This window comes from Heterocephalus glaber, unplaced genomic scaffold (assembly GCF_053883595.1).
Source record: "Heterocephalus glaber isolate CG9 unplaced genomic scaffold, H.glaber_assembly_v1.0 deba00001555, whole genome shotgun sequence".
Taxonomy (NCBI): Eukaryota; Metazoa; Chordata; class Mammalia; order Rodentia; family Bathyergidae; genus Heterocephalus; species Heterocephalus glaber.
The window spans coordinates 17515458-17541389 of NW_028258346.1; the positions used below are offsets into that span (position 1 = coordinate 17515458).

The window sequence follows — 25932 nt, forward strand, 5'->3', positions numbered from 1 at the left end:
TGGGGATCAAGCTCAGGACCTTGTGCTTCAAGTCAGACGGTGGCACCACTGAGCTAAATCCCGGGCCCAAGAAAGATCTCTTAAAAATAGCAAGGGATCACAAGAAATCAATCTAGCAGCTGGTAGATGATGCAAAGAAGAATAACATAAAATTGATCAGAGTCAATGAAAAAGCAGGAGATAGCACAAATGACAAAAACAAAAAAACCTGTTATTCACAAAAGTAATGGCAGAAAACTTCCCAAGCAAGGAAAAAGATTTTGACATACAGAGAAGTGAGGCATATAGAATTCCAATTAGCTGTGATCAAAAAAAGAGCTACACCACAGCATATAATAATCAAGATTCCAGAAATTCCACACAAGAACAGCAGATTAAAACCTGTTAGAGGGCCGGGGATTTAGCTCAGTGGTTCCGGTACTTGCCTTGTAAAAGAAACAAATCACCTATAAAGGAAAGCCCATCAGAATCTCAGCAGACTTCTTAACACAAACTCTCAAGTTGAGGACAGCTTGGAGTGAAGTATTTCAAGCCCTAAAGGAAAACAACCTCCAGCCCAGATTGATGTACCCTGCAAAACTATTTACCTTTTAAAATTGATGGGAGAATTTTCCTAGTCTGGATCATATGGCTGTGTATTTAGAAGGAGCTAGGAAAACTCTGGGGTTATCTCAATTTGACTACCTTAACTACCTTTTATTTAAAAAAGACAAAATCTTTAACACCTGCTGGGATTTATGAGATTTTCTAGCTCCAGCTCATCCCGTTTAAAGGGATTTTAATTAGCAGAGGTCCCTGGCTATGGACACATTCAAAATGACTAATGTAAATTTACTTTCTGTTTTAAAAGAGGACTGCTTTGTTAGTGTGATAATGAATAGGTAAGATACGAAGAAATTGCAGCACTCTCGGTTCAAGTGCAATAGCTATTCCGGTACAGAAAATATCATTAATTCAGGTGGACTGAGAGTGCTTGAGATTAGTGTACAGGAGCTGAATTATCCAAGTTTACTTTTTAATTGCATAAGAATGGGGCATTTTAGTTTCATTTCCCTCACTGTTAACAGAAAGAACTTGGAAATGGGTATGATTTCTTGGCAGTGGGAGGGACACTGTGGGAAGTTTGTTTAGTCTAATTCTTCCTTGAAGTTAACAATGATTCACATCTTTAGGGATTTCTCCTCATCAACAGCATTTTTTAAGTGCCTATCTAAAAGCAGTGAAAGACTGTCTGCCCTTTGGAAGCTAAGATTTGATTCTTGATGCACATTAACTAGATGATTTGCAAAGCAACCTTGAGGTTTACTTTTCTCTATTATACATTTCCCATATTTCAGGTGAATTATTTAAGTGATAAAACCCTATCTAATCAACTGGGCATGTTGACATTTTCTTTAAATTGGACTCTATTTTGAATTAAAAGTTTTAATATAAACAGTGTGTTCTTGTTTTTCTAAGTATATAGAAAGCTTGTATAATTCAGATTTATTGGTTTCCTGATTTAATGTAGACTGACTTTTTATTAAAAACTTTTATATCAAAATTGGAGAAATAAGATACTTCCATGACAAAGAACACCGAAGGAAATTCATGAACACCAAACCAGCACTCCAAAATGTTCTGAAGGATATTCTAGAAAGAGACAATAAGGATTACAACTTCCATAAACCCTCAACAGAATGACTTTACCAGGCAAGGCAAGAAATTAAACAGAGGAGGAAAGAAGGGAGCCAACACCAGGAAAATAACATAACAGGGATGAGTCCATATGTATCAATTATAATCATCAATGTTAATGGTCTCAATTCCCCAATCAAAAGAAACAGACTGACAGAATGGATCAAGAAGCAAGACCCAACAAGATGCTCCATACAAGAAACACTTTTAATTCAAAAAGAAATTCACAGACTAAAAGTCAAAGGATGGAAAACAATATTCCATGTGACAGGAACATGGAGAAAAAGCAGGGGTAGCTATTTTATTTGCAAACAAAGTGGACTTCAAACCATGACTAAGAGAGACAAAGAAGGTCACTATATCCTTGTAAAGGGAACAATCTAAGAGGAAGAGATAACAAACATAAACATATATGCACCAAATACCAGTGCACTCAACTATATAAAACAAATATTAATGGACACAAAAAATCAAATAAGCACTACTACAACTATAATGGGGGAATTCAATACCCCACTGTAAGAAATAGAGATCAACTAGACAAAAAAATCAACAATAAGATATCAGAATCAAACCAAGCTTTTGAACAAATAAGACTTAGTAAATGTCTACAGAATATTCCAGCCTACAACATTACAATACACATTCTTCTCAGCAGCACACAGGACATTCTCCAAAGTAGACCACATACTAGCTCATAGAACATGCTTAAGTAAATGCAAAAGAATTAAAATTATCCCATGCATATTATCAGACAGACTATAATGCAATAAAATTGACAATTAATGGCAAAAGAAACCATAAGAACTTCAAAAACACACGGAAATTAAACAACACCCTCCTGAACAACCAATGGGTCACAGAGGAAATTAAAGAAGAAATTAGATAGTTTCTACAATTAAACGATGATGCCAATACAACTTACTGCAACTTACGGGACACAATGAAAGCAGTCCTAGGAGGGAAATTTATAATAGTGAATATCCATATCAGGAAAACAGAGAAGGCTCAAATAAACAACCTAATGTTAAACCTCAAGCTTCTAGAAAAAGAACAAGTCAAGCCCGAAGCTCAAATGAGGGAGGAAATTATGAAGATCAGAGCAGAAATTAATGCAATGAAGACTAAGAAAACAGTACAAAGAATCAATGAATCAAAGAGTTGGTTCTTTGAAAGATTAAATAAAATTGAAAAGCCCTTAGCCAACTTTATCAAAAAAAGTAAAGAAAAGACTCAAATCCATGCAATTAGGAATGAAAAGGGTAAAATCACAACAGATCCTGCAGAAATCCATAAGATCATCAATACCTACATCCAGAACCTGTATTCTAATAAGATGGAAAACACAGAAGAAATGGACAGATTCCTAGATACATATGAATTACCCAAACTGAATCAAGAAGATATAAAAATTCTAAATAAACCAGTATCAGTCAATGAGAAGACCTAATGTCACTATTTCTCAAACTCTTTAATGAAACTGAAAGGGAAGCAATACTCCCAAATTCATTCTTGGAAGCAAACTTCACCCTGATACCAAAGTCAGAGAAGGACCCAACCTAATGGACACAGATGTAAAAAGCCTCAAGGAAAAAACCAATCCTCAAGAAGATACTGGCAAACAGAATGCAGCACATCAAGAAGCTCATGCTGGGGATTTAGACATTAGAGTAGGCAAGGACTTTATGAACAAACCTTCAGTTGTACAGGAACTATCACAAAGAATCAACAACTGAGATCTTTGACACTGGAGTATGGGGGGCTCCTCCTTCGGGAGCTCGCAAGGTTTTCTGTAAAGGGACAGACTGGTTTGGAGGGACACACACATCAGTCATCACTGCTCAACTCAGTCACTGTAGAATGAAAGCACAAACAAGTGTGCATGGCTGTGCTCCAATAAAACTTTATGGAATCAACAACTGAGACCTCATCATATTAAAAAGCCTTTGCACAGCAAGAGAAACCACCAACCGAGTGAAGAGAAAACCCACAGTGTGGGAAAAAATTTTACCAGCTGTTCCTCAGACAAAGGACTACTATCTAGAATATATAAAGAACCGAAAAAAAAAAAACAAAAAACCCCAGACTCCCCCCAATTCAAAAATGGGCATCTGAAATGATGAAGGAGTAGAAACAGCAAATACATAAAAAAAAGTTCAACATCACCAGTCATTCACGAAATGCAAATTAAAACGCTAAGATTCCATCTTATTCCAGAAACAATGGCTGTTATCAAGAAATCAACCAATAACAAACGCTGGAGGGGGTGTGGGGAAAAAGGAACCCTGCTCCACTGTTGGTGGGAGTGCAGACTGGTGCAACCACTGTGGAAATCAGCATGGAGATACCGCAAAAAACTAAAACTAGAGGATCCATTTGATCCAGCTATTCCCTTTCTTAGTATCGTTCTAGAAGAATTAAAAGCATCATACCACAGTGATATATGCACACCCATGGTTCTAGCAGCACAGTTTGTAATAGCTAAATCTTGGAAACAGCCCAAAGACCCATCACCCAACAAATGGACAAAGAGGAGGTGGTTTTTTCATATAATGGAGTACTACTCTGCCATAAAGGATGAGCTTGAGACATTTATAGCTAAATGGATGCACCTTGAGACTATATTCCTGAGTGCAATATATTGAACACACGTTTAAATTCCATATTGTTTCTCTGGTGTGAGAAAACAAAAGTGGAACTAGGACTAAAATGTATAAAAGACATTGAGAAATGGGAAGAAAATGTTCAAATGAAAATGGGAACAAAGGAGGGGGGAGGGGGAAAGAAGGGACAAGGAATAAAAGAAAACTGAAGGAAAAAATTGGAAACAAGGCTTTTGTACATGGTGGGGAGGGGAGAAGAAGCACAACATATCATGTACTGGTACAAATTCCCTATGATGAAAGTTATCATTATGTATACCTAAAATGTACCAATAAATGTTTTACTAAAAAAAGGCCTTGTACTAATTTCCATCTAATAAATTAACTTTAGGGGTTTGGTTTAAAGAAAGACAGGTAACAGGTGTGTGCTATTTTCTGGTCTTGTATTCATCAGGACACACAGAATATATACAAGGAAAAGAGTTCTTGACAAACAAAATAGTACGCTGACCAAACTAGTGAGACTGGTCCTAAGTGCCCACTGTCACATATCTTCAGGAAGACAGGACGCATCTCCCCATAGTCTCACATGAAGTCCTGCTCGCAACAGATGGCTGCACAGCACGGCTCGCCCAGCTCTTCAGTTACCATGTCCACGGAAATTTCTGACCAGGACGGTAACAGAAAGGAACTCCAGTGTCACACGAATAAAAAGCTCATAAAGCATCTCAATTTTAGGGAGATTCCCACAGCTATTTTAACATATCATACATACAGGCGCGCACATCTGCACACACAAACCTGTAATAAGGCTTAACAAGGGAAAAGTACTTCACTAAATAAAGAACAATCTGGAAGTCAAATCTCCAAAGCACCAGACAGTAATCTTTCAAATGGCAGTAATTCCCTTTTACGGGTGTAACTGAGGACTTCTTGGAGCAGGCCACAGGTTGAAAAACTTTAATGCAGCTCTAAAACTAAGATCTTTGAAGAAAGCCCACTGTGGCTGCACACGCCTGTGATCCCAGCACGGTGTGTGGCTGAGGCAGGAGGGCCCCGAGTTCAACCACAGTCTGGACGACTTAGTGAGACCCTATCTCAAAATAGAAGAACAAAAAATATAAAGGGCTAGGGAAGCAAAGGCCCTGGGTTTGAACCCCAGTACTGTGCCAAAAAAACCAAAAAACAAAAAACCTGAAGGAAAATAATGAGAAATACAGCCAGTTACATAGTCCATTATGAGAATTCCTGGGAATGACGTAGCGAGCCAGCTAAGTATTGACTGAAATAAAATACCAGATGAAATTATAAATTTCATCCTGTGCTTTATTCCAATCCAGCGTTAAAATTATGAAAATATGAGTCACTTGTGCAAAACAATAATGACAGGAAAATAACCCCCGGCCTCCTGAAATGTGTCCGCCTGAGCATGCTGGCTGCTCACTGAGAAAGGCCGGCCCGAGAGGAAGGAACCCTGCACCCTAACCCACCCGGCTTGGTGAGAGCCCGTGGCCGGGGCAGCCCTGAGAGCAGTCACAGCGCACAGAACACACGGAGCAGCGGGCAGCGGGCTGCTTGCAGGGACGCTGAAGCCCAAGCTACTTCACTGTTAAGAGTGAAGGGCGAAAGGTGTCGGGCTCAGCTGCGGCTGCCGACCTCTCCAAGGAGAGCTCCCGAGGGCCCGACTCCCACGGAGGTGTGCTGCTGCTCGGGGTGCTGGGAGGCCACAGCCCTCCATGCAGCAGTTAGTCGCGCAGCCCTTGAGGACCCACCATAGGCTGCCAGCAGCTGCTCAATGATGTGTCACTCATACAAAACGTTCCTGGAGACATCAACTACCTCTCCCTTCTGTTAACAGCATGCACTGCCTAGTGCAGCATTATTCTCAAAGTCATTTGCTGTTAGACTAATAGCAAGTAGAATGAAATCACTTCTGAAGTATCTGATACCTATTTGCTAAATAAATGAATAAAAGTACAATGGTTTTAAAAAGTCAAATCTACCAATGAACATGCAGGAAATGCTCATAAAAAAGTATTATTTCATAAAAGAAAGCAAGGTCATAGAACCACGCTGCAGACTTCTGCGAAGAAGGCTCTAGCTGCTCCTTCAATCTGACGCCTGCTAGCCCTCTACTTGGAGAGCCGGAGGAACAGTTCAAGCCAATTCGCCTTCCTGTCACCCACCGGCTGTTCTCAGAAATCACGTCTGTCCGCCTCTAACTCTGCAAGTTTTTTTTTTTGGTTTTTTTTTTGGTACCAGGGATTGAACTCGGGTCCTTGCGCTTGCGAGGCAGCCAGCAGAACCACTGAGCTAAATCCCTGGTCCAACTCTGCAAGTTCTTAGTATCAGAGGCTCAACGATGGCTGTATAGACGAAGTCATTCTTTTCTTCTTTCTTCCTTTTTGGCAAGGGCAGGGGAGGTACTGGGGAGTAAACCAGGGCCTTGCACATGCTAGGTACACGCCCAACCCCCAGAACACTACTTTAAAAACAAAGTACCCCTCGGTAGTTTTATGCTATTCATTAAAAGAGTACTTTACCTTGTTTTTCCTGTTGTCATTGTACTTGATCAAGTCTAAAACAAATGTTAGGACTTCTTTGGGACAAAGGTTATGAACGTCTCTTAATAAAGCCATTGCAACGGGCATCGTCTACAAGGAAAAAAGAGTAAGATTTTTAAAGGCACATAACTCAACTGTCCCACTGGAATTCTTTTTTCTGGTACCAGGGATTGAACTCAGGACCTTGCGTTTGCGAGGCAGGCGGTGGCACCACTGAGCTAAATCCCCGTCCCTGCAATTCTCGAGCCACATACAGAGAAGCCCTTGTCTGGTGGCGCAGGTGTCTGCGGGAGGGTCTCCCATCTCTGCCTGCTCCCCGGCGTCTATCTCAAAGCCTCTGACCAGAGCCCGGGGTGGGGAGTCCTGGGAAAAGCTAAACAACTGGGGTGTTCTGGAGCCACGCGCCTTGGGCCTCATGTGCTGGAGCAAAGTGTATGTCACGTAAGTCACCTCACTCCCTTCTCGGGGACCCGACAGGAAAGGCACGGTGTTAGCAGGAAGAGATGACGCAACTCCTAGCTCCACTGTCTCCCCAACGTCTCTAGCCAGCTGCCGCCGGGGCAGGGCTGTGCTTCCTCACAGCTGCGTACTCGGGGCTTGAGGACACGCAGCAGAGTCCATGAGCCGCGCACGAGCCGTGCTCCTTCTGTAGTAGCACAGAGCCCCGGACTAAGAGCTACGAGCGAAGGGCAAGCGATTCCAACTGCAACCCACCTTTGTCCTTCCAAACGTTCACAGACACGGCGATAAAGCCTACGAGGGGAGCAAGGCTGACTGAACAACAGGCAGAAGCACAGACTAGACAGCTGCGTCCTCACAACGCGGCCCTGCGGGAAGGTCCGAGAGGAGGGATGGAAGCCGCGCCGTGGGACCCACTGACCGTCGACGGGCTCTTGTCCACCGAAGCACAGTGCCTAGCCTGCGCTGCTCCTCCCCCGTGACCGGGTGTCACTTGGGCTCCATCTCTGTCCTGCCCACTACAAGTATCACGTGAGCGGTGAAGCGGTCTCAAACGCCCGCTTTCCAGGTTTCTGACGCAGCTCACATTTTATAACGCCACACACCACGCGCACGCTCCTAAGCGTGCACTCTCTCTTCGGAAGCCAGGTAAAACAGGCCGTATTCCAGGACCGGCGCTCATCACACCTGATGCATTCTCTCATTTAAATCAAAACTCCCCACTGGGGCCGGGGATATAGCTCAGTGGTCCGGCACTGCCGCCTGTCTCGCAAGAGCAAGGTCCCAAGTTCGATCCCTGGTACCCCCCAAAAATTAAAACTCGCGAATCTTAAGTTAATTTTATGACCTCTCCACAACTGCGCACAGTGCAAATCTGAAACACTGATCTGAGGGACATGGAGCACAGCACATAAAGAGGGGGCACACGAGGTAGACACAGACATCAGCGCGCGAACTGGGCGGCAAGTTCAAGTCCTGCTCGCAGATCTGAACGTAACAGGGAGCCCTGGGCTTCCGAGGCCGCACCTCCGTGTCCCCCTCCTCCGTCGCCGTCCGCCTTCCCGGGTTCACGCCCGCACCCGCACGTGCCCCTGCCCCTCGGCGTCTCCAGGCTCTCCCGCACACGCAGGGCTCCGTGCCTGGCGCCCTCTGCCGCATCTTCTCACTGCTTTCGGACCTGGCCCCTCCCACCTGCTGGCCCCTCCCACCTGCGCCTCCACAGCTCGGCCTGCCTGGCTCCTCCCGTTTGCTCCCCCGCAACCCCAGCAACTGCAGCTCTCCTCTCCGCTGCCCGCTTCTCTTTCCTCCACAGGAAACAACACAAGCCCAACATGTCCTTTTTTCCAGTCTGCGCCATCCTCAGCATCTCCTTCTCCATTCTTCAACTGGAAGCATGGAAGAACAGGCTTCACTGGTTTCCTCCACTTCAGCTTCACTCCCTCGTTCCAGTCTGTCTGTCTGTCTCGTTCACCTCAACGATGCCTGCCTGCGCCTGACGGGGTTCAAGAGCCACCTGACCACTGCCAGGCCCTCTCCTAAACAGATCCGCACCATTCCACACAGCATTTCTAAAACCGAGCTCATAGAAAGCTCTTGGTCTGCATCAGCCCCACAGCCCAGCCTCCGACACCACCAGGGCGAGCAACGGGACAGCAGTCCCCGCAGGCCCAGGCCCAGCGGGCAGACGTCTGTGTAAGAAAGGCACCCACTACTTCAACAGTCTCCAAGTTAATCAACACTGGCACATTTGTCACACAAAAGTCCTAAGGGGCAAGCAGAAGTAAAATTAAGTTAAACGGAAAAACCTAATTCGAGAGTACACTGTACCTTCTGTAGAAAATAACTCTGAAAACTCAAAAAGTTGTTTGTTCTCACGATGTTCGGGCAGGTCTTACAGCAGAACATCCTGGTGAAGAGCGACTTCATGGCCGGGGGTCCCGTCCACGTGCTCACCATGGAATTTGCAATCTGTAAGTCATCAGAGATGAGGGGTTTCCCACACCAGCACAGGGGGCGGAGTAAGGAAAGCCGCCCACTCCTACAGGCCCCCAGCACAACTTGGGGAACCGACACAAATTGGCTCTCAGTGCCGATTCCGAGCAAATAACAAACTCACTCTCCAGAACAACTCCCGGTGTGCTTACAGTTACTTCCCACAATTTCTCAACTACAGCATTCTTTCATGTTTTAAGAAAAAAATGTTTTCAAAAAGATGCTGCTCTGAATAAGTCTGTCTTATCCATTTAGATATAACTGTAAAATTTTTAATTTATTCATGGAAACATCACTATTAATTTTAAATAAGTTGTTTCAGTCTAAGGGAAAATCAAGCCAATACAGTATACTATTTGTGTCTGTAAGAATACATTCTACGGAAGAAAAAAATCAGATCTTGAGATCACTATTTTTATGGTATGTGAAAAAAAAATTGTTTAAAGAATATACAACGAAGGGCCGGGGATGTAGCTCAGTAGCACAGTGCCTATCTGGCCAGCACAAGGTCCTGAGTTTGGTTCCCGGTACAAAAAAAAATTTCTTTTTTAAGTTTATAAATAACATACAATGTGACGGCTCTGCTAAGACTTTAGCACACAGGAATCACAAAAATCTTTACAAGGAGCAATGAAATTACATCCCTTACAAAATAATCGTATTTTCCCTCTAATATCTTAGAATACTGGAATTCAACTGCTCATTATCATCAAAATCTAGCCAGTTGTGGTGCCTGCCTATAATAGGGAGGCTGAGGCAGGAGGATCACCAAGAGTTTGAGGCCAGCTTGGGCTACATAGCAAGATTCTGTCTCAAGAAACCAAAACTAGGCTAACCAACTGACCTAAACCATTATAATCTGCTATAAGGTAAGACAAATGGATACCGCTGTTAGAAACGGGAATGAGCCGATTATCGAGATTCTATGTTAATCCTGGTAACTAGTATTTCTGGCCAAATTTCTGTCTGTTATTCTGGTTTTCATTCATTCCATCATCAGATTTTTTTGCATCTAAAGAAAGATACTGAGCTTCCTCAATAAAGTACCTTTTCTAGAATTAGAATTACAGAGCCAATTACTCTAAATTACTTATCACAAATACTGATTCCTGAACCCAAATCAATGTGAAGTAATTGCCCTATGGGCTAATTACACTGAAGTGATTTCATGTACTATGTTTTAAAAAAAAAAAAATCACTGAAACCAAGGACTTTCTTAGCAAATATAATCTTTTAAAAAAAATACATAGTTGGCAATCGAATAAAACAGTGAAAATTCTATTTGATTTTACAAGTCTGATTTTTTACAGTTGGACAAAAATTTTTGCAAATGTCACTTTTGAGGTGAAAAATTTCTTTTAAGTCAGTCTGTTAAAAACATTTAGTAAAAGCTTTCGCTAAAAAAACTACTAAGTTAATTTAAAGACTGGTGAATTTTAAATGAGTTTCAGAGGCTTTTAAAGAAAGACACAGCCAGGTGTGGTGGGTACACCTGTAATCCCAGCACTCGGGAGCTGAGGCAGGAGGATCGCCACAAGTTTGAGGCCAGCCTGGGCAACATAATGAGTTCCAGCCTGAACTACACAGCAAGACCTTGTCTCAAAAAACCAAAAAAAAAAGCAAGAAACACTCCGAATCCTCCTCCTCCTCCAACCCCCGCGCCCGCCTCACCTTGGCCAGGCAGAAGCAGGCGGCCATCCGCACGCGGTAGAAGCACTGCTCCTGCTCCAGGATGTCGGTGAGCGCCAGGCGCGACGCGGGCGTGGGGAACTTCTCCAGCGCCAGGATGGACTCCTGCTGCGCCACCACATCGCGCTCGTAGCGCAGCTGGTACTGCCACATGAAGTCGGCCTGCTCGAACTCCACCTTCCGCAGCACCGCCATGTCGGGGTCGATGCGGATCCACAGCAGGGGCGAGTCCGCGCTGTGGGGACACCGCTGCCTTTTAGTGTTTAGAACGCAAGGCGGCTTCGTTCCAGGCCACGAAGCAAAGCCGTGGCCAGCCAGACTCTGCCCAGAGTGAACACACGAGGCTGCTGAGTTTCTAAACTGCACTGAAGAGCGTTTCACTGTTCAGTAGATGTCAACTTTCTCACCATGTTTAATCTATGTCAGTCTTGCTGAAAAGATATTCGAAGGTACAAAAATGGCTGTCACATAAAATACTGAGTCTCCCACTTCCCTTCTGGCATTTTTACTTGTAATTATGAGATGGACGGAGAGTGATGAAATTTCTTCATTTAATCTTCTCTAGCCTAATAACTGATTTTGGTGATAAATACTATCCTTTATTAGATATCAATTTGTGACTAAAAAATAAAAAATATTTTACTAAATTAATTTACTCCATTTACTTTTTTAAAGGCTAGACTCATGATAACTTTTCCCAAACAGCAAGTTCTGAAATCATAATTTGAAAGGAATCATGAGCTTATACTCAGATACTTCTTAAGTAACAATGATGGCTTACAAATCAAGTCTAGGTTAGCTGGGTGTGGTGGTGCACACTTGTAATCCCAGCACTCGGGAGGCTGAGGCAGGAGGATTGTCAGGAATTCAAGGCCAGCCTGGGCTACTTGGTGAGTTCAAGGCCAGTCTGAACTACAGAGCAAGACTCTGTCTCAAAAAATATATACATATAAAACAAAACAAAACTCAAATTCTAGGTTAATACTTTCATCAAGAGAACACCACCTGTAACATTAATTCAATTTAACAAATAGTATTGTGTGTTTACATAGGCAAAGTACTTGCTCTGAAACAATGTATATTAACACTGATCTTTTATGGAAATAACAGTGATAACTCTGCATCCAAATCAGTAAATAACTCTGATGTCCTATGAAAAACACAGACACAAGTTGGAGGGACAAAATAACAAAGGACCAGATGCATTATATTTAAAAGGAAGCACAGCCATGCGATACATGCCACCAGCCAGCTGGCAGAGCAGGGGTCTTTAAACTGTTCTGCAAACACAAGAAAGCTCCATGTGCCCTGGAGCCCTGCTCCAAAGCTGACCAGGGAAATCCAAACCACCAGCCCCACGGCCGAGGCTGGGCCTCAGACACCACTGTGTGTCCCCAGGCGAGCTGGCCTTTGCTGTGGGAGCCACCGGGAGGTGAGGCCGTTTACCCCAACACACAGCGCCCCATCCAGACGGCTTCCCTCCCTTGGGTGCCTGCGTCCTTAACTCAGGTCTGTTGGTTTTAAAAAGTGTGGAAGCGCACATTTTGAGAATGACACACTTGAAAGTGACTTACTCCATCGCAGAGAGATCCATATCAGCTTCTTCCCCATTCAGCAGTGGGATTTTCTTCTTTTTATTCCTGTATTTAAGGAAAAGCTTGAAAACTGCAATTTCTAAATGGGAAGATGAAAAGCAGCAGTTCAAATAACGGGTTCCGCCCAACACTGGAAGCTCTCCTCAAAGAATGGCTAGCACACGGACTGGGACTTAAACACAATCTACTGCGAATCTAGAGGGAATGGAGTAAATACTGAAGCTTTTTCCTGATCAAAGTTGAATGAAAAGCAGAAACAGTTAATCAAGTGATAATTCAAAACATATTACTATACATTCCTAACAATTGGTAGGTACAATCTATGTAGAGTAACAGCATCTACCATAAATAAATGCTTTCTAATAATGAAAACAAATAACCAGGCCTGAGGTGATATGTAATCCCAAATCAAACTAGGTGCTGCAGGAACAAAAGTGTCTGCTACATGAAATGAAGTGACTAATAAAACATCTTGAGAATTAATTACTACTTAAAACTAACATGCACAAGGCTTAAGCTGTGCAAACATAAGAACTGCTAGAGCACACATTACTCATGTAGAGTGGACCCTTGACTTAGGAACTCAATTTGTTCCCGAGGGCTGGCTGTAACTCAACCTCGTCAGTGAAGGCTCAGGCTCCTCTACACAGCCTTCAGCGTATCCTGCACATAGGCAGAACTCAAGTGTCCTGAGAGAGACACTGCCCCAGGATCTCTCAGTTAACCCCACACAGGAGAGATGTTGTCATGTTCCTTCCAGAACTCTTTAAGGGTTAAATCTGTGTCTGAGGCCATCTGGAAGCACAAGTGGCTGGCATTTGGGTCATAATTCAAGACTTTGGTCATAAGTTAAAACTAAAATTCTGTGTTAACCCAAGTTGTTCGTATGTCAGGTGAGCTTTAACTTGGAAGATCCACTGTATTAGAAAAACTACTGGATAACGTACTAAAAATCATGGAAATGTGAATGAAAATCATAGCAGAGAAAAGTCTTCCTGTGTTCCTTACAGGAGAGAATACTCAAGAGGCCTGTGACTCCAGCACTCTGGGAAGCTGACGCAGAAAAATCACAAGTTCAAGCCCAGCCTGGGCAACTTTCTAAGGCCCAGTCTCAAAATGGAAAAGGGTTAGGGATAAAACTCAGTAAGAAGGCCCAGGTTTCCATCTCTAGTACCTCTTAAAATAAACAGATAAAGCTGGGTGTGGTGGTACACACCTATCATCCCATACTTGGGAGGCTGAGGCAGGAAGATTGCTATTTGTTGGAGGCCAGGGTGGGCTACAAAGTGAGCTCAAGGCCAGTCTGCACTACTCATCAGGACTCTGACTCAAAACAAACAAATACTGCTACAGAAAATTAAAACCCCAGGAAATGTTATGAAAAGTAGCAGTCACATGTTCCTAATTTCCAAAGTGGATAGATGGGAGGGAGGAGGGCCCCCCCCCCCCCAGCCTAGGCTCGGAGGCTTCATTCTGAATGAAGAATGTTTCTAGGACTGGGCTGGGATGTAGCTCCGTGGTGGAGCACTGGCCTATCACATGTGAGGCCCTGGGTTTGATCCCCAGAGCCACAAAAACAAAAGAAAAAAGAAGAAATTTCTCAAAGTAAAACTGATTTTAAGAAGCTTCAGAGTCAAAAGCTTTGAAGTCTCTCCAAACCAACATTCTCATCTAAGTGAAATAACATCAGAAGTTTGCAGACTTCTGCTCCGAAATACTGAGGGTCCTCATTCTTCTGCAGAGCAGCGAACAGTCCCCCGTCACAGTCAGATGCGAACGGCTGAGGCGAGCGCTCAAGGGAAAGCCACTAGCTAAGAAGAGGTACACTGCTGGACGCCTCCTAAGTGGCACTTTGTTCTGAGGGACACCAGGAACGCTGTTATCTCACTGTGCTCTGGGTTTGCACTTCCCTGGTAATCACGATGGGGTGAACATGCCAGGCGTCTGCTGGCCATCTCCAGGTCTTCTGGAGAAATGTCCCCTCAGGCTCACTGTCGGCCTTTCCGAAGAGGAAAGACACACCCTGCAGAGGGCGTGGATGAACGGGAAGCCTTGCTGATGAGACACCTCTGAGGGAAGTCAGCACAACCACTTTGGAAAACAGCACGGGAGTGCCTCCCAACACCACAAACACAACTACCGTAGGCAGGCGCCAGCAATGCCCCGCCGGGCATGTGGAGGAGGCGTCTGCCCTCCCATGTCCATGGCTGCACAGCTCACAGAGCCAAGAAACAGAAACCACCTAGTCCCCATCACGGGAAGAACGGGTGCAGAAGCGCGGTACCCGCACCCAAGGGGACAGCTGCAAGTGAGGAGAAAGAAGGAAACCTTGTCACCTGTAGCACACGGGAGGGGGCACGCTGCGTGAAGGGCAACGGCCAGGCACAGGGAGACAGACGGGAGCACAGCACAGTGACCTGGGAGAGACTCGAGGGCAGTGGGGAGGCGGAGCAGTGAGCAGGAACCCATGGGAGGGAGGGTGGGAGGTGTGGTTGCTACTGACTACGCAGTGACTGCAGGAACAATTCTGTGCTGCTTATTTCAAAGTCACAAGGATTCCGAATGTTTTGAACCAGAAAGAAATGACTGCTATTTGAGGGGACAGGTATATTCAACCTGACTAAACACTACACAGCATAGATGCATACTGAAACACTGTGTTACCCATTATATATACCCGACTTTTATGTTTTTATGTGTGTTAAAGAAAAAATTTAAATTTTAAAAAGCAAGCAAGAGATATGTTATGGGTCGAGGCCGGAACGTTCCCAATGGACTAAAAACAGCATCCTATCTCTGCAAGCATACGCATTACCTACAGACAATAAAACAAAATTCCCTAAACAAACAAACCTTCCAGCAAATGGAAGAAAGGTCAGAGTGAGCACGCTGTCAGGGCTCTGCATGACATGTGCACTGCTTACCTTCATCTTTCCCCAATTTCCTCCCAAAATGAAAACAGACCAGGAATGAAACTAAGGTACTTGCCTTGAATGTTTCCTAGCTCTAAATTCTGCAACTTCCATACTTCTCTCCTTTTTGCTCCCTTTCCAAAAACCAAGAACCTCAAATCTAAATTTAAAAAAGTAATGACAGAATCTTAAAAATGTCACCAGGACTGGAAAGCAAACAAAGAACATTCAGTAATGCTAACGTGAAGTAAAACCGAAGAGAAAAGGTTCTAGACAATGTGCTCCTTCCTAGAAGTGTGAGGTACAGCAGGACTTTCATCTGGGCATCTCGGCCTCTGGGTGTGTGGTCCAAGCTTCAGGATGCAGTCACCACTCGGTACCTACCTTCTGCTCTTGGAGTGGCAGGGAATATCGTGCTTCAGGCTGTTCTCTTCAATCTGCAGTGTGTGGTTGAAGGATCCATCCAACTCCTGCACCGTCACTTTAAGTGGTCCCTAAAACAGAAAGCACACTGCTCACAAGTACAGTGCCAGAGAAGAGCAACATGTGTACTCTGTACAGACACACGCGTGGCGGGGCCAGACTAACACTGCAAACGCGCATCTGCCACACAGAAGAGCCCAGTGGGAGGAGAGCGCACGTCTCCGCCGGTAGCCCTCTTCCCTTTGCCGACATGTGACATTTTCTCCATTTATCCTCTGCAGAGAAACCTCATGAAACCGCTAACCGGAACCTCACCCCCAGGCCCCCCTACACAGAGACTGGGGAGAGAGCGAAGGCTGTTTGGAAAAAACACCTACCTGTCACCTGCCTCACAAGCAGAAGGACCTGAGATCGATCCCCGGTACAAAAAAAACCCAAAACAAACAAACAAACAAACAAAAAAACACCTACCACGTATTTCTGAGTTCCAGGAGATGTGTAATCCTGCTTGATTTCTAATTCTAAGACATTTCGTTTTCTATTAAATGCGAAACTTCCATAGAATTTCACCACTCCGCTCTGGTCTCTGGAGAACTGTGAAGGAAATCTCCACACCGAAATGGACCTGACTACACCAAACAAGTGATGCATGCCGGTGTGTGTCATTTTCGACTCTATCCCCCAGTTCACAGCCTGAATGCACTTCGTTCTCACCAGTGGGCAGAGTACTCAACATTCTTGTCAAAAATGTTTCCCCAGATTTAAAAAAAATTTCTGAAACACTGAAAAAATCTGCATTTTGGAAGAGGAAAAAGCAGCCTGCTGCTCACCAATCGTGAGGCTTCAAGACACCCCTCGTGTGGCGTGTGTCTGGAAGGGGCCGCTAACCCACCCACCCCTGGGCCACCCCTTCACTCACAGTCAAAGAGACTTCAGGACGTGCTAGATTCTATACACACAAACACGCATGTTTCTGTTCATGTGCTCCAGTGATCAGTACATGCTGCAGAGGACATGATTTGCGGCTTGGTTGTTCCCACTACATTTTAGAAATAGTCACTTTATACTCCACTCAGCTCCGCAAATCCCTGATGGCCCTCACATACCTCACATGTACAATACCCTTCCCCACTCTGTCGAGCTGCTATCAGAAAGGATACACCCACTGTTTTATTAAGGGCTGGATGTCCTTGCCAGAGACATTTGAAATAGATTTCAAAAATCCAGATGTGGAAACCAACATCTGACTCCACATATGTGACTGGAACTTCTGGGATGAAGCAGTGCTGGCCAGACTGAGCAGCTTATTGAAAACCTGTATGGGCGACAGCATCAGTTAGTAAGCTCATCTGACACATTGCTTCCGGCTGTGCATGATGCCTGTTCTGCACTTTAACTTTACTGTAGTCAACTATCTTACTACATAAATGGTTCTAGTTAAACATCAGAAGCAACAGAGACATGCAAAGATTTAAAGCATTCTTCACACAAACATTACCAGATGTTAATGATGTCCTAGACAGAGAACATTCTATTAAGAATTAGAACACTACATAATACCCATAGCTCACTGTGCTGTAAGTTAAAAGCAGTCAGCAGAAGCCTAATACTGTCTTAGGTGTGCAATATCTGTGTGATCTTTTTCTGAGTAAAGCTGAGTGGGAGTGGGGAACCTGGGGTGTAGCTGTGACAGCACCTGCCAGGCACAGTGAGACCTCGGGGCTTGACCCAGCACTGCACTAATTTAATGAGAATTAAATGTGACTGAAAAGGGGAGCGGCTCCCACAGACCATCTTCTCACTCTCCTATCCACATGCGAGGAGAAGGGGAAGCACGGGAGGACTGACTACACTTCACGTCAGGCAAACTTCCGGTGCTCTGTGTACTTATCCTGGTGGCGCCGGCGCGGAGCACAAGGCCTCACCGTGCTGCGCCAGGCTTCTCCCACCGAGCCACACCTCCAGGCCAGTGCTCTTCACAAACCCTATGCAAGCTTTCACTGCCTCTAACGGTGCTATCACGGGACAGTAGCCGAGTATTTACAATGTACTATCTTACTTCTACTCCCTCACCTGCTGTATCAAGAACTACTTACACTAAAATGTGTTTTAAAATATGGCAAAATTTAGCAACAGGTAAAAACAGATGCCTGTCAGATTGGTCTGTCTTTTCTTTATTGAAAACATCTCTACATGGAATTCTACCCTAAAGTGCTAAGCATTGTGAACACAAGACTGTGGATAAATAATGGGTTTACTTTCATGCTCACTCCCATCGTCATGACAATCACAATCACTCCATGGGTCGGGTGTGACAGCCCCTCCACACTTGAGGAAACACAGATTCAAAGCAGAGGCTGCCCCGGGGGCACACGGCTGCACACACAGACCTTAGACCCACCTTCATCACCTCTGTGGAGCTCCCACCCTCCATGCTTACTTGGAGCATGAATTCCATGCTGATCCTGTTCTCAATCAACCGCATCACAAGGTGAGCTTTACACTGGAACATAGTGTAGTATTCCCAGGACAGCGTATGTGGATGCTTTATGGAGAAGTGCAGATGGGACGCTGGACTACAAAAGAAAACAGCAGACTTTCTTAACAAAACTGGACTGTTAAATGAGCAAGAAATTTCATGGATGTAGCAAGATAACATAACAAAAACCCCAGGGCTGAGGATTTAGCTCAGTGGCACGGTGCCTGCCTCACAAGCGCAAGGTCCTGAGTTTGATCCCCAGTACCAAAGGGGAAAAAAAAACACCTCATCTGTAATTTCCTTATTACTATGAAACCTTAAAACTGGAAGAAGATTATGAAGATTTACTAAGGGACACAAAGGAAAACCTGAATAAATGGAAACACATATCAAGCTCCCGAACAGGAAGACACAACACTGTGTATATTTAAATTCTCTCCCCACCCACCAATAAAATCACTGCAGTCTAACCAATAACCCAATGCTAAAGCACACATAAAAATACGATAAATTAGGTATCTAAAAGAAATAAGCAAAAACAATGATGGAGAGCTGGGGATTGAGCTCAGTGGCACTGCACCTGCCTCGCAAGCACAAGGAAGGTACTGAGTTTGGTCCCTGGAACCAAAAAAATAAAAAATAAACAACTGTGGAAGTACTGAAAGAAAACACTTTTATTTCATAGCAAACTGTTTTACTTCACAATCCTGAAGAAAATTTTTCCTAATGAAAAATACAAAATCCAGGACATAAAGACCAAAATAACTAGGTAAAAAGATTTTGATATGAGGAAAAAGATCACCAGGAAGAGAAAGAGACAGTCTAAAAAGGACTTATGACATATATGAACATCTAAATCGTACACTTCTCACGAATGCACGGAACACAGTCTGAGTACCTATCATATGCTCCAAGCGTCTCTGCAAAGTAAAGGCCGAGGAGCAGAAGGTCTCTGTAACCACAGGCCCCGAGGACCCCTGCTGAATCTAAAACTGGCCCATTCTGAAGTCCTGACTGGTACCAGGACCTTTCAAAACCGCGCCACGCTAGACTCCCACAATCACTGGGTGAGGAGTGCGGCGCTCTGCTTCCCCTCAACTTCACCCAGCTCTCTCTCACTGCGGGACAGGACCAAGGGGTGACATCGGTGGGAGGGTGGAGCCACGCAGACCCCACCCTCAGGAAGGGCTCAGGTGGAGGGCGCCCTCTCCCCTCCCATCCCTGCACCACAGGCTGCTCCCCTCCCAGGCCCTAACCTGGACATCCGCTTCTACAGAGCTAACAGCCATGTGAAACACATCCCTACTGCTTATAAATTAACCATTCTATGGTATTTAGTTACAGCAACATCAACTAAGTCACGCTGTACTGCATATCCTTAAACACAGCATAGTACGATTTAAAGTACTTTAACAACCCAGTATTTGTGAAATGATTTTTATATCTCACTTATTACTTCCAAACTTAAGGTATTAGGAGCTTATAGGCTTTAGCAATGAATACTAATGAGAAAAAGGTTAAATAAACACCAAGGTAAGAGGGAATATTATGCAGCACTTAAAAGGAATGAAGTAAATTTATGTAGTCACATGAAATGCTTGTCATTGATTTTAAAAATATATTTATATGGGCCAGGGATTTAGCTCAGTGGTTTCCTCACCTGCTGCGTGAGCACAAGGACCCGAGTTTGATCCCCGGTACCAAAAACAAATGAACAAACAAAGAAAATATATTTATATGATTGCATTATATTTCTTAAATGCCAAATACACATAAATAAAGGCAAATTATTTATTCATTCATTTGGCTTTTTGAGACAGGGTCCTGGTGGTTGGCCCAGGCTAGCCATGAACTCCAGACAATCCTGCTGGCTCCACCTCCAGGGTGCTGTGGTGACAGGCACATGCCACCGTGCCTGGCCCAGAAATAATGTAAAGGTGGATGGGACGGTAAACCAAGTTGCAATCACAGTGAAAAAGGGCTAAACAAGGCTCTTTTGGTTGGGCATGGTGGTGCACGCCTGAAATCGTAGCACTCAAAGAGGCTGAGGCGGGAGGATTGCTACAAGTTTGAGGTCTGCCTAGGCTACACAGTAAGTTCAAGGCCAGCCTGATTTACAGAGCAAGACCCTGTCTCAAAAAGAAAGAAAGAAAAAAACAAAACAAATAAATAGCGTCTTTTCTTCAGTCCACATGCTTCTTAAATTGTCTGGCATTTCTTCAAGGAGCATGTGTAAGTGCTTTCATAGAGAAACCTTAGAATGGAAAATATAATAAAAAGATGAGCAGCATCGGGGCCACGCACTCAGGGTAAATAGCAATGCACAGGGACGCTCTAGTCTAGCTCTATGCTGGGAGCTGCAGCAGCAGCCTCGGAGAGGAGCAGCAGGCAGCAATCCCACGACACAATCCCACACGCCTTGCCGCCCAGCTGGTAGGAACCACAGGTCCCTGGGAAAAACTGCTTTTCATGACTAAATCACACAGGGTTGCCAGGGAAACTAACACCAATGAGCTACAGCTAGCATAAGATAAACATCACGGCACACTAACAAATGCATCACGTAACAGGAACCAGCAGCCACCTCGAGGTAGTGACAAATACAGAGGGTGAACCAAGAAATCTGCTAAGTCATGAAGTGATGGGAAAACAGAGAAAAAACTTTCCATCCAATTCGACCCATAGTCCTTTAGGGTGTCATGATGCCGAAATTACACACTCAGACTTCATCAGTGATACAGAAACAAAGTATATTATCTACCTATCTATCATCTATCTACCTACCTACCTATCTACCCTGGTTCGGTGGAAGCCAGGGCCTTTGTGCTGAGCTAAATTCTTGGCCCTTCTTTTTAATCTTTTTGAGACAGTGCAAGTTGCTAAGCTGCCCGGGCTGGCTCGAAATTGTGACCCTCCAGCCTCAGCCTCCCAGAGTGCTAGGTTATAGGCATGCACCACCATGTCCGCCTTTTTATTATTCTTAAACTTCAATGAGAATAGTAGGACACAGTGGCATGGGGATATGAACACAGAAAACAGAAATCCTTCAGTTTTAAGTCTTCTTAAGTTTAAATCCACTCACAGCATCATACATGAAAAACAGTAAACCAATGAAGGAGCGGTGAGAAAATGACCAGTGATGAGGTCACCATTTCTGCAGTGTTGTTACTTCTCTGGCCTTGTGTGTGCCTTGACAAACACAAGTGGCCCCATGAAACACATTTTGTGACACCACCTCTGAACAACAACATACTTATCCTTCTCTTTTCCTCCACCAAATATGGGATGCAGCAAAACTCCACCCGTTTTCAGTTCGTATGCCACTATTTTATCCAACTCCTAGAAAAGATTCAAAAACAGAAGTCAGTACAAACTTTTATACACCAAATTTTAGAAGCCAACTGTAGGATTCTCATTCCTGGAGTCAGTTGTAAATTTCCTAAGATGAGCGTCAGAAGAAGAGTTTGTGGCCCTATGAAGACAGCCAGTGCACGGCTGGCTGCTGCCAAAAGGCTGGCGGCCTTCTGCTCTGCATGCTTGGCTCCGACTGTTTCCTGACACTGCTTCTGCTTTCCTGGGGACTCGCTCCTAGGGACTTGGGAGAAATGATGTCAGGAACCCACCATGTTTAAATTTCTCCAGGCTTCTCTTAAAACAGACAAAGCACAATTGTGCTAGAAACTCATGATTGGTTTAAATATACAGAAGCAATGTGGAAGCGCACCAGCGTGATGAAGCAGTGAAAAGCCTTGTCTGCCCATCGGGTCCTGCTCTCCAGTGTGTACTGGACCCGGTCAGCTCCTCCACGCCATGCTTCTGCGTTAGGAGCCGTGGCTGAGCATAACAGTGCCCCACACCCGGAAGCAGGAGGGCATGCTTGCCTCTTCTGGAATGAAGAGTGGGTTCTGACAGCTCTGGATGTCTGCATCCTTTAACAGTTCTAGTTGCTTAACTTTTCGGCTCGATTCGTGTCTGGATGGTAAAACTATACAAATAAGTTCCCCGGAGGGCACACATGAGGGACTTAAAATGTAGTTCACATACCGTAAAATTAACCTGTTTGAAGTGTACAATTCTGGTCTTCGGTTTATTCACAGGTTTGCAGCCATCACAGCCAAATTCTAGAGTATTTTTAGGCCCCTAAAAAAGAACCTCTGCAGACCAACTGTCACATTCCTCATTCCTCACTGCCACAGCCCTCATCCCTAATGAATCCCTGATCCAGTTTCTGTCTACGAATTTGTCTATTCTGGGCATTTGAAGTAAATGGAATCATACAACAAACAATATATATGTACAAGTAAGAAAAGGGAAAGACAGAGGGGTCCGTTTAATGGGGACATTAAAGCTGGGAGTTTTCCACGTAGAAGAAATCTAAGCAGGGAATGATTAAATGGCCATACGTGGGGCCAGAATGAGGTATGCAACACACAGTGGATTGTAATTTTTTTAGCCAAATCTTTAAATGATAGAAAAAGAGGTGGCGATGATGGCGAACACAAACACACTGAAGGGCTCCCAGCATATAAGAAGCAGCTCTCCCAGCAAAGGGCCTCGCAGAGCCCAGGCGTGCTGGTGTGCTTCGGCACAAGCCCAGAGCGTGAGGGAGAAACGCCAGCTCTCCTCCCACGCACAGCTCTGTGCACTGAGGAAGCCTGGCAGGCAGCAAAGGAGAGCTGAGCATGGGGACACAGCTAAGGACACAGAAGTCCAGCATGCAACTGCTCCCTTCCTCGGGGCAAGGAAAGCCTTCAGGGGCCACACTGACCATGGGAAATACAGAAAACATTGCTTGTCTTTGCCAGTAATTCGGATTTTATAAGGAAAAACAGGGATTTTTCAAGTGACATTTGGAAATTATTTTATAGCGATTAAACAGAAAGGACAAGGGCTGGGGATTTAGCTCAGTGGTTTTGCCACCTGCTGTGCAGGCACAAGGACCCAAGTTCGATCCCCGGTACCAAAAGAAAGAAAGGACAAGAGGGGTGGGGGATTTAGCTCAGTGGCACTGCATGTGCCTCGAATGCACAGGGTCCTGAGTTTGATAGCCGATACCGCAAAGAAAGGAAGGAAGGAAGGAAGGACAAGAGACTCAGAAATCAGGAAAGTGCTGACAGACTGCAGTGACTAAGGAGTGGACAACAGACATGGCTGTAATTACCTCTTTGATCCAGTGGCGGTACTCATTCACACCAAAAGTTTTTTTCATCCAAAGTCCATAAATATAGCCTGAAATTCCCTTCAGCACCCATTCATCAGACCTAAGCAAAAATTCAAAATATAAACTTTACTTATTTATGTGTGCAGCACTGGGATCCAACCCTAGCTCCGTGTCCCAGCACTCTACCTTGGAGCTACCCCGAGTGCCCTGACCACCTCGTGGCCACAAAGACTCCTGCACGAGGCAGGGAGAACACAGGAGTAGGTCCTGCATGTACCTCCCTCCAGCAATCGGTGAGCCGGGCCCAGCCCGTGTGTCCGCACCCTGGGATCCTCTGTAACTGAGTCAGATGGAGCCACCACCAAGGCTAATGCACAAGGCACATGCTGCCTCTCCTGCCAACCCTGCTCGCATGGTCTGCACTGCTGGCGCCAGCACTGCCAGTCCTGCGTGTCAACTCCAACAGATGCCAGAGCCTACCGCTCTGTTACTGCAGTTTTCCGTTTCTCTGGAGAAAGGCCATTGGCACCATTCACTCACGTACTCATTCGTACTGTCATCTTCCGTCTAGCCACACCTGTGCCTGTGTTCCAAGCTCTGCTCTGATAGTTGTATAATCTAAAGGAAATCATACATCAAGGAGCTGTCCTTTCTGGATGATGAAAATGCAGCTAAGATCTATATGCTAGCTAGTATAAAGCAGTGATGGCGAACCTTTCAGAGACTTTACTTATCGCAAAGTGTCGACACTGCATTTAACCTGAATACTGAGGTTTTAGTTTAGAAAAAGCAACTGTTTTCCTATGCTTGGATTGCTGGGTAACTTGGCTTGAGTGCCCACAGAGAGGACTCAGTGTGCCCGCTGTGGCGTGCATGCCATAGGTTCACCACCACCGGTATTAGGTATTCACATTAGAAATTATAACCCTAAGGGCTGGGGATTTAGCTCAGTGGCACCGTGTCTGTATCACAAGCACAAGGTCCTGAGTTGGATCCCCAGTACCGAAAAAAAAAAGAGAGAGAGGGGCTGGGGATTTAGCTCAGTGGTTCTGCCCCCTGCCTCGCAAGCGCAAGGACCTGAGTTCAATCCCCGGTACCAAAAAAAAAAAAATTATATATACCTTAAAAAAAGAGAGAGAAATTATAACCTCAAGGGAGTCCTGTGTATTTCTTTAAGTTCATCTCAAGCGAAACAAGCAAGCAAATCCCCGTATCATTATCGCTACTGCGGAGAATGAGCCGGCTTCCACAGGACCCTGAATACTCCAGCTGCTCTGCACACTGACATTGGAACTGCAATCCCTTTTCTAACATTGAAGCTGTGTACCTACAGTGTTCGTGCAGTTCTAGCAGATTATTTTATCGGAATTTTTACCTGATTTTTATGGTAAATCACAGAAGTAACTATTCTGTTTTTATGGCCAAAGTTAGGATGACACTCATACTCTTCTTTTTTAGATATATATAGAGCATTGTTTTTCAAATTAGCTATCTGCAACTAGGGCTAAGGTCAGCTCCCACCGAAGGAAAAGAAAATAAAAGTATGCTTCTGTGGATTTTTCTCGGTAGCTTTGACCTTGGGAATGACTCACTCACCAAGACATTCTAGATATGAAACATCCGAAAAACTGCTGGGCCAAGGCCTGGGCCAGGCAGCGCCTTGTCAGAGGGGTCTCATCGATGATCATGGCACTGTGCAGGAGATTTGTGCTGCAATTTACAGGGCGGGGAACTAATTATAGCTAAGAAATACATCATTATTCAGTCAAGAAAACAAGCACACTGTTAAAATAATGGAATTTAAGGTAGACAGAAAAGACAGAAATCGGAAGAGGCTTCCAAAGAGCTTCCTAACGTTCCCACCTTCTGCTGGAATTCGGGTCATAATCTCAGCAACTTCTGAGTACAGCAAGGAAGACAAAGTCATCACTGAGCACCATGGAAACACTGAGAACTTTGGGGTGGTGGAGCAGAAGCTGGGCCGTTAGCAAGACACTGATCTACTGGCACGTGGTGTCCAGAATTCTAAAAATCTTAACAACTACTATGAACTTTTTTGCTCTATCATTTACTGTGAAGTACACTACCCCAGTGGACTCTTCTAACAACACTCTGGAGAACGCAGGGGCAGTATTATGTCTCCACCTTCTACAAAACCCAGACTTGGAACTTTCCAAAGAATGAAGAGATACGGGGAAGGGGACCAGGGGTGGAGGGGGTGGGTAGAACACACCTGTATGTCCATAATCCGGGCTACTGGGGAGGCTGAGGCAGGAGGACTACAAATTCAAGGCCACCTGGGCAACTCAGTGAGAGCTGGGCTCAAAATTAAAAAACAAGAGGCCGGAGATTTAGCTCAGTGGTGCTGCCACCTGTCT

At 44.8% G+C, this 25932-nt stretch overlaps 1 protein-coding gene across 12 annotated transcripts in view; it reads right to left on the reverse strand.

Moving 5' to 3' along the window:
- Positions 1-25932, reverse strand: part of Taf2 (TATA-box binding protein associated factor 2) — a 105842-nt gene that overhangs the window by 65241 nt on the left and 14669 nt on the right. For all 12 annotated transcript variants that reach the window (XR_015442930.1, XR_015442929.1, XR_015442924.1 and 9 more), the window contains exons 8-18: positions 25151-25264; positions 23555-23654; positions 21647-21732; positions 18355-18490; positions 17075-17229; positions 16386-16500; positions 15876-15985; positions 12559-12624; positions 10967-11219; positions 9131-9271; positions 6824-6934 (exon numbers count right to left, since the gene is read on the reverse strand). Coding sequence is in view for 1 of the 12 variants with exons in the window: in XM_087190732.1 (XP_087046858.1) it covers positions 6824-6934; positions 9131-9271; positions 10967-11219; positions 12559-12624; positions 15876-15985; positions 16386-16500; positions 17075-17229; positions 18355-18490; positions 21647-21732; positions 23555-23654; positions 25151-25264 (1387 nt within the window). In the remaining 11 variants the exon portion in view is untranslated. The remainder of the gene's footprint in view (positions 1-6823; positions 6935-9130; positions 9272-10966; positions 11220-12558; positions 12625-15875; positions 15986-16385; positions 16501-17074; positions 17230-18354; positions 18491-21646; positions 21733-23554; positions 23655-25150; positions 25265-25932) is intronic.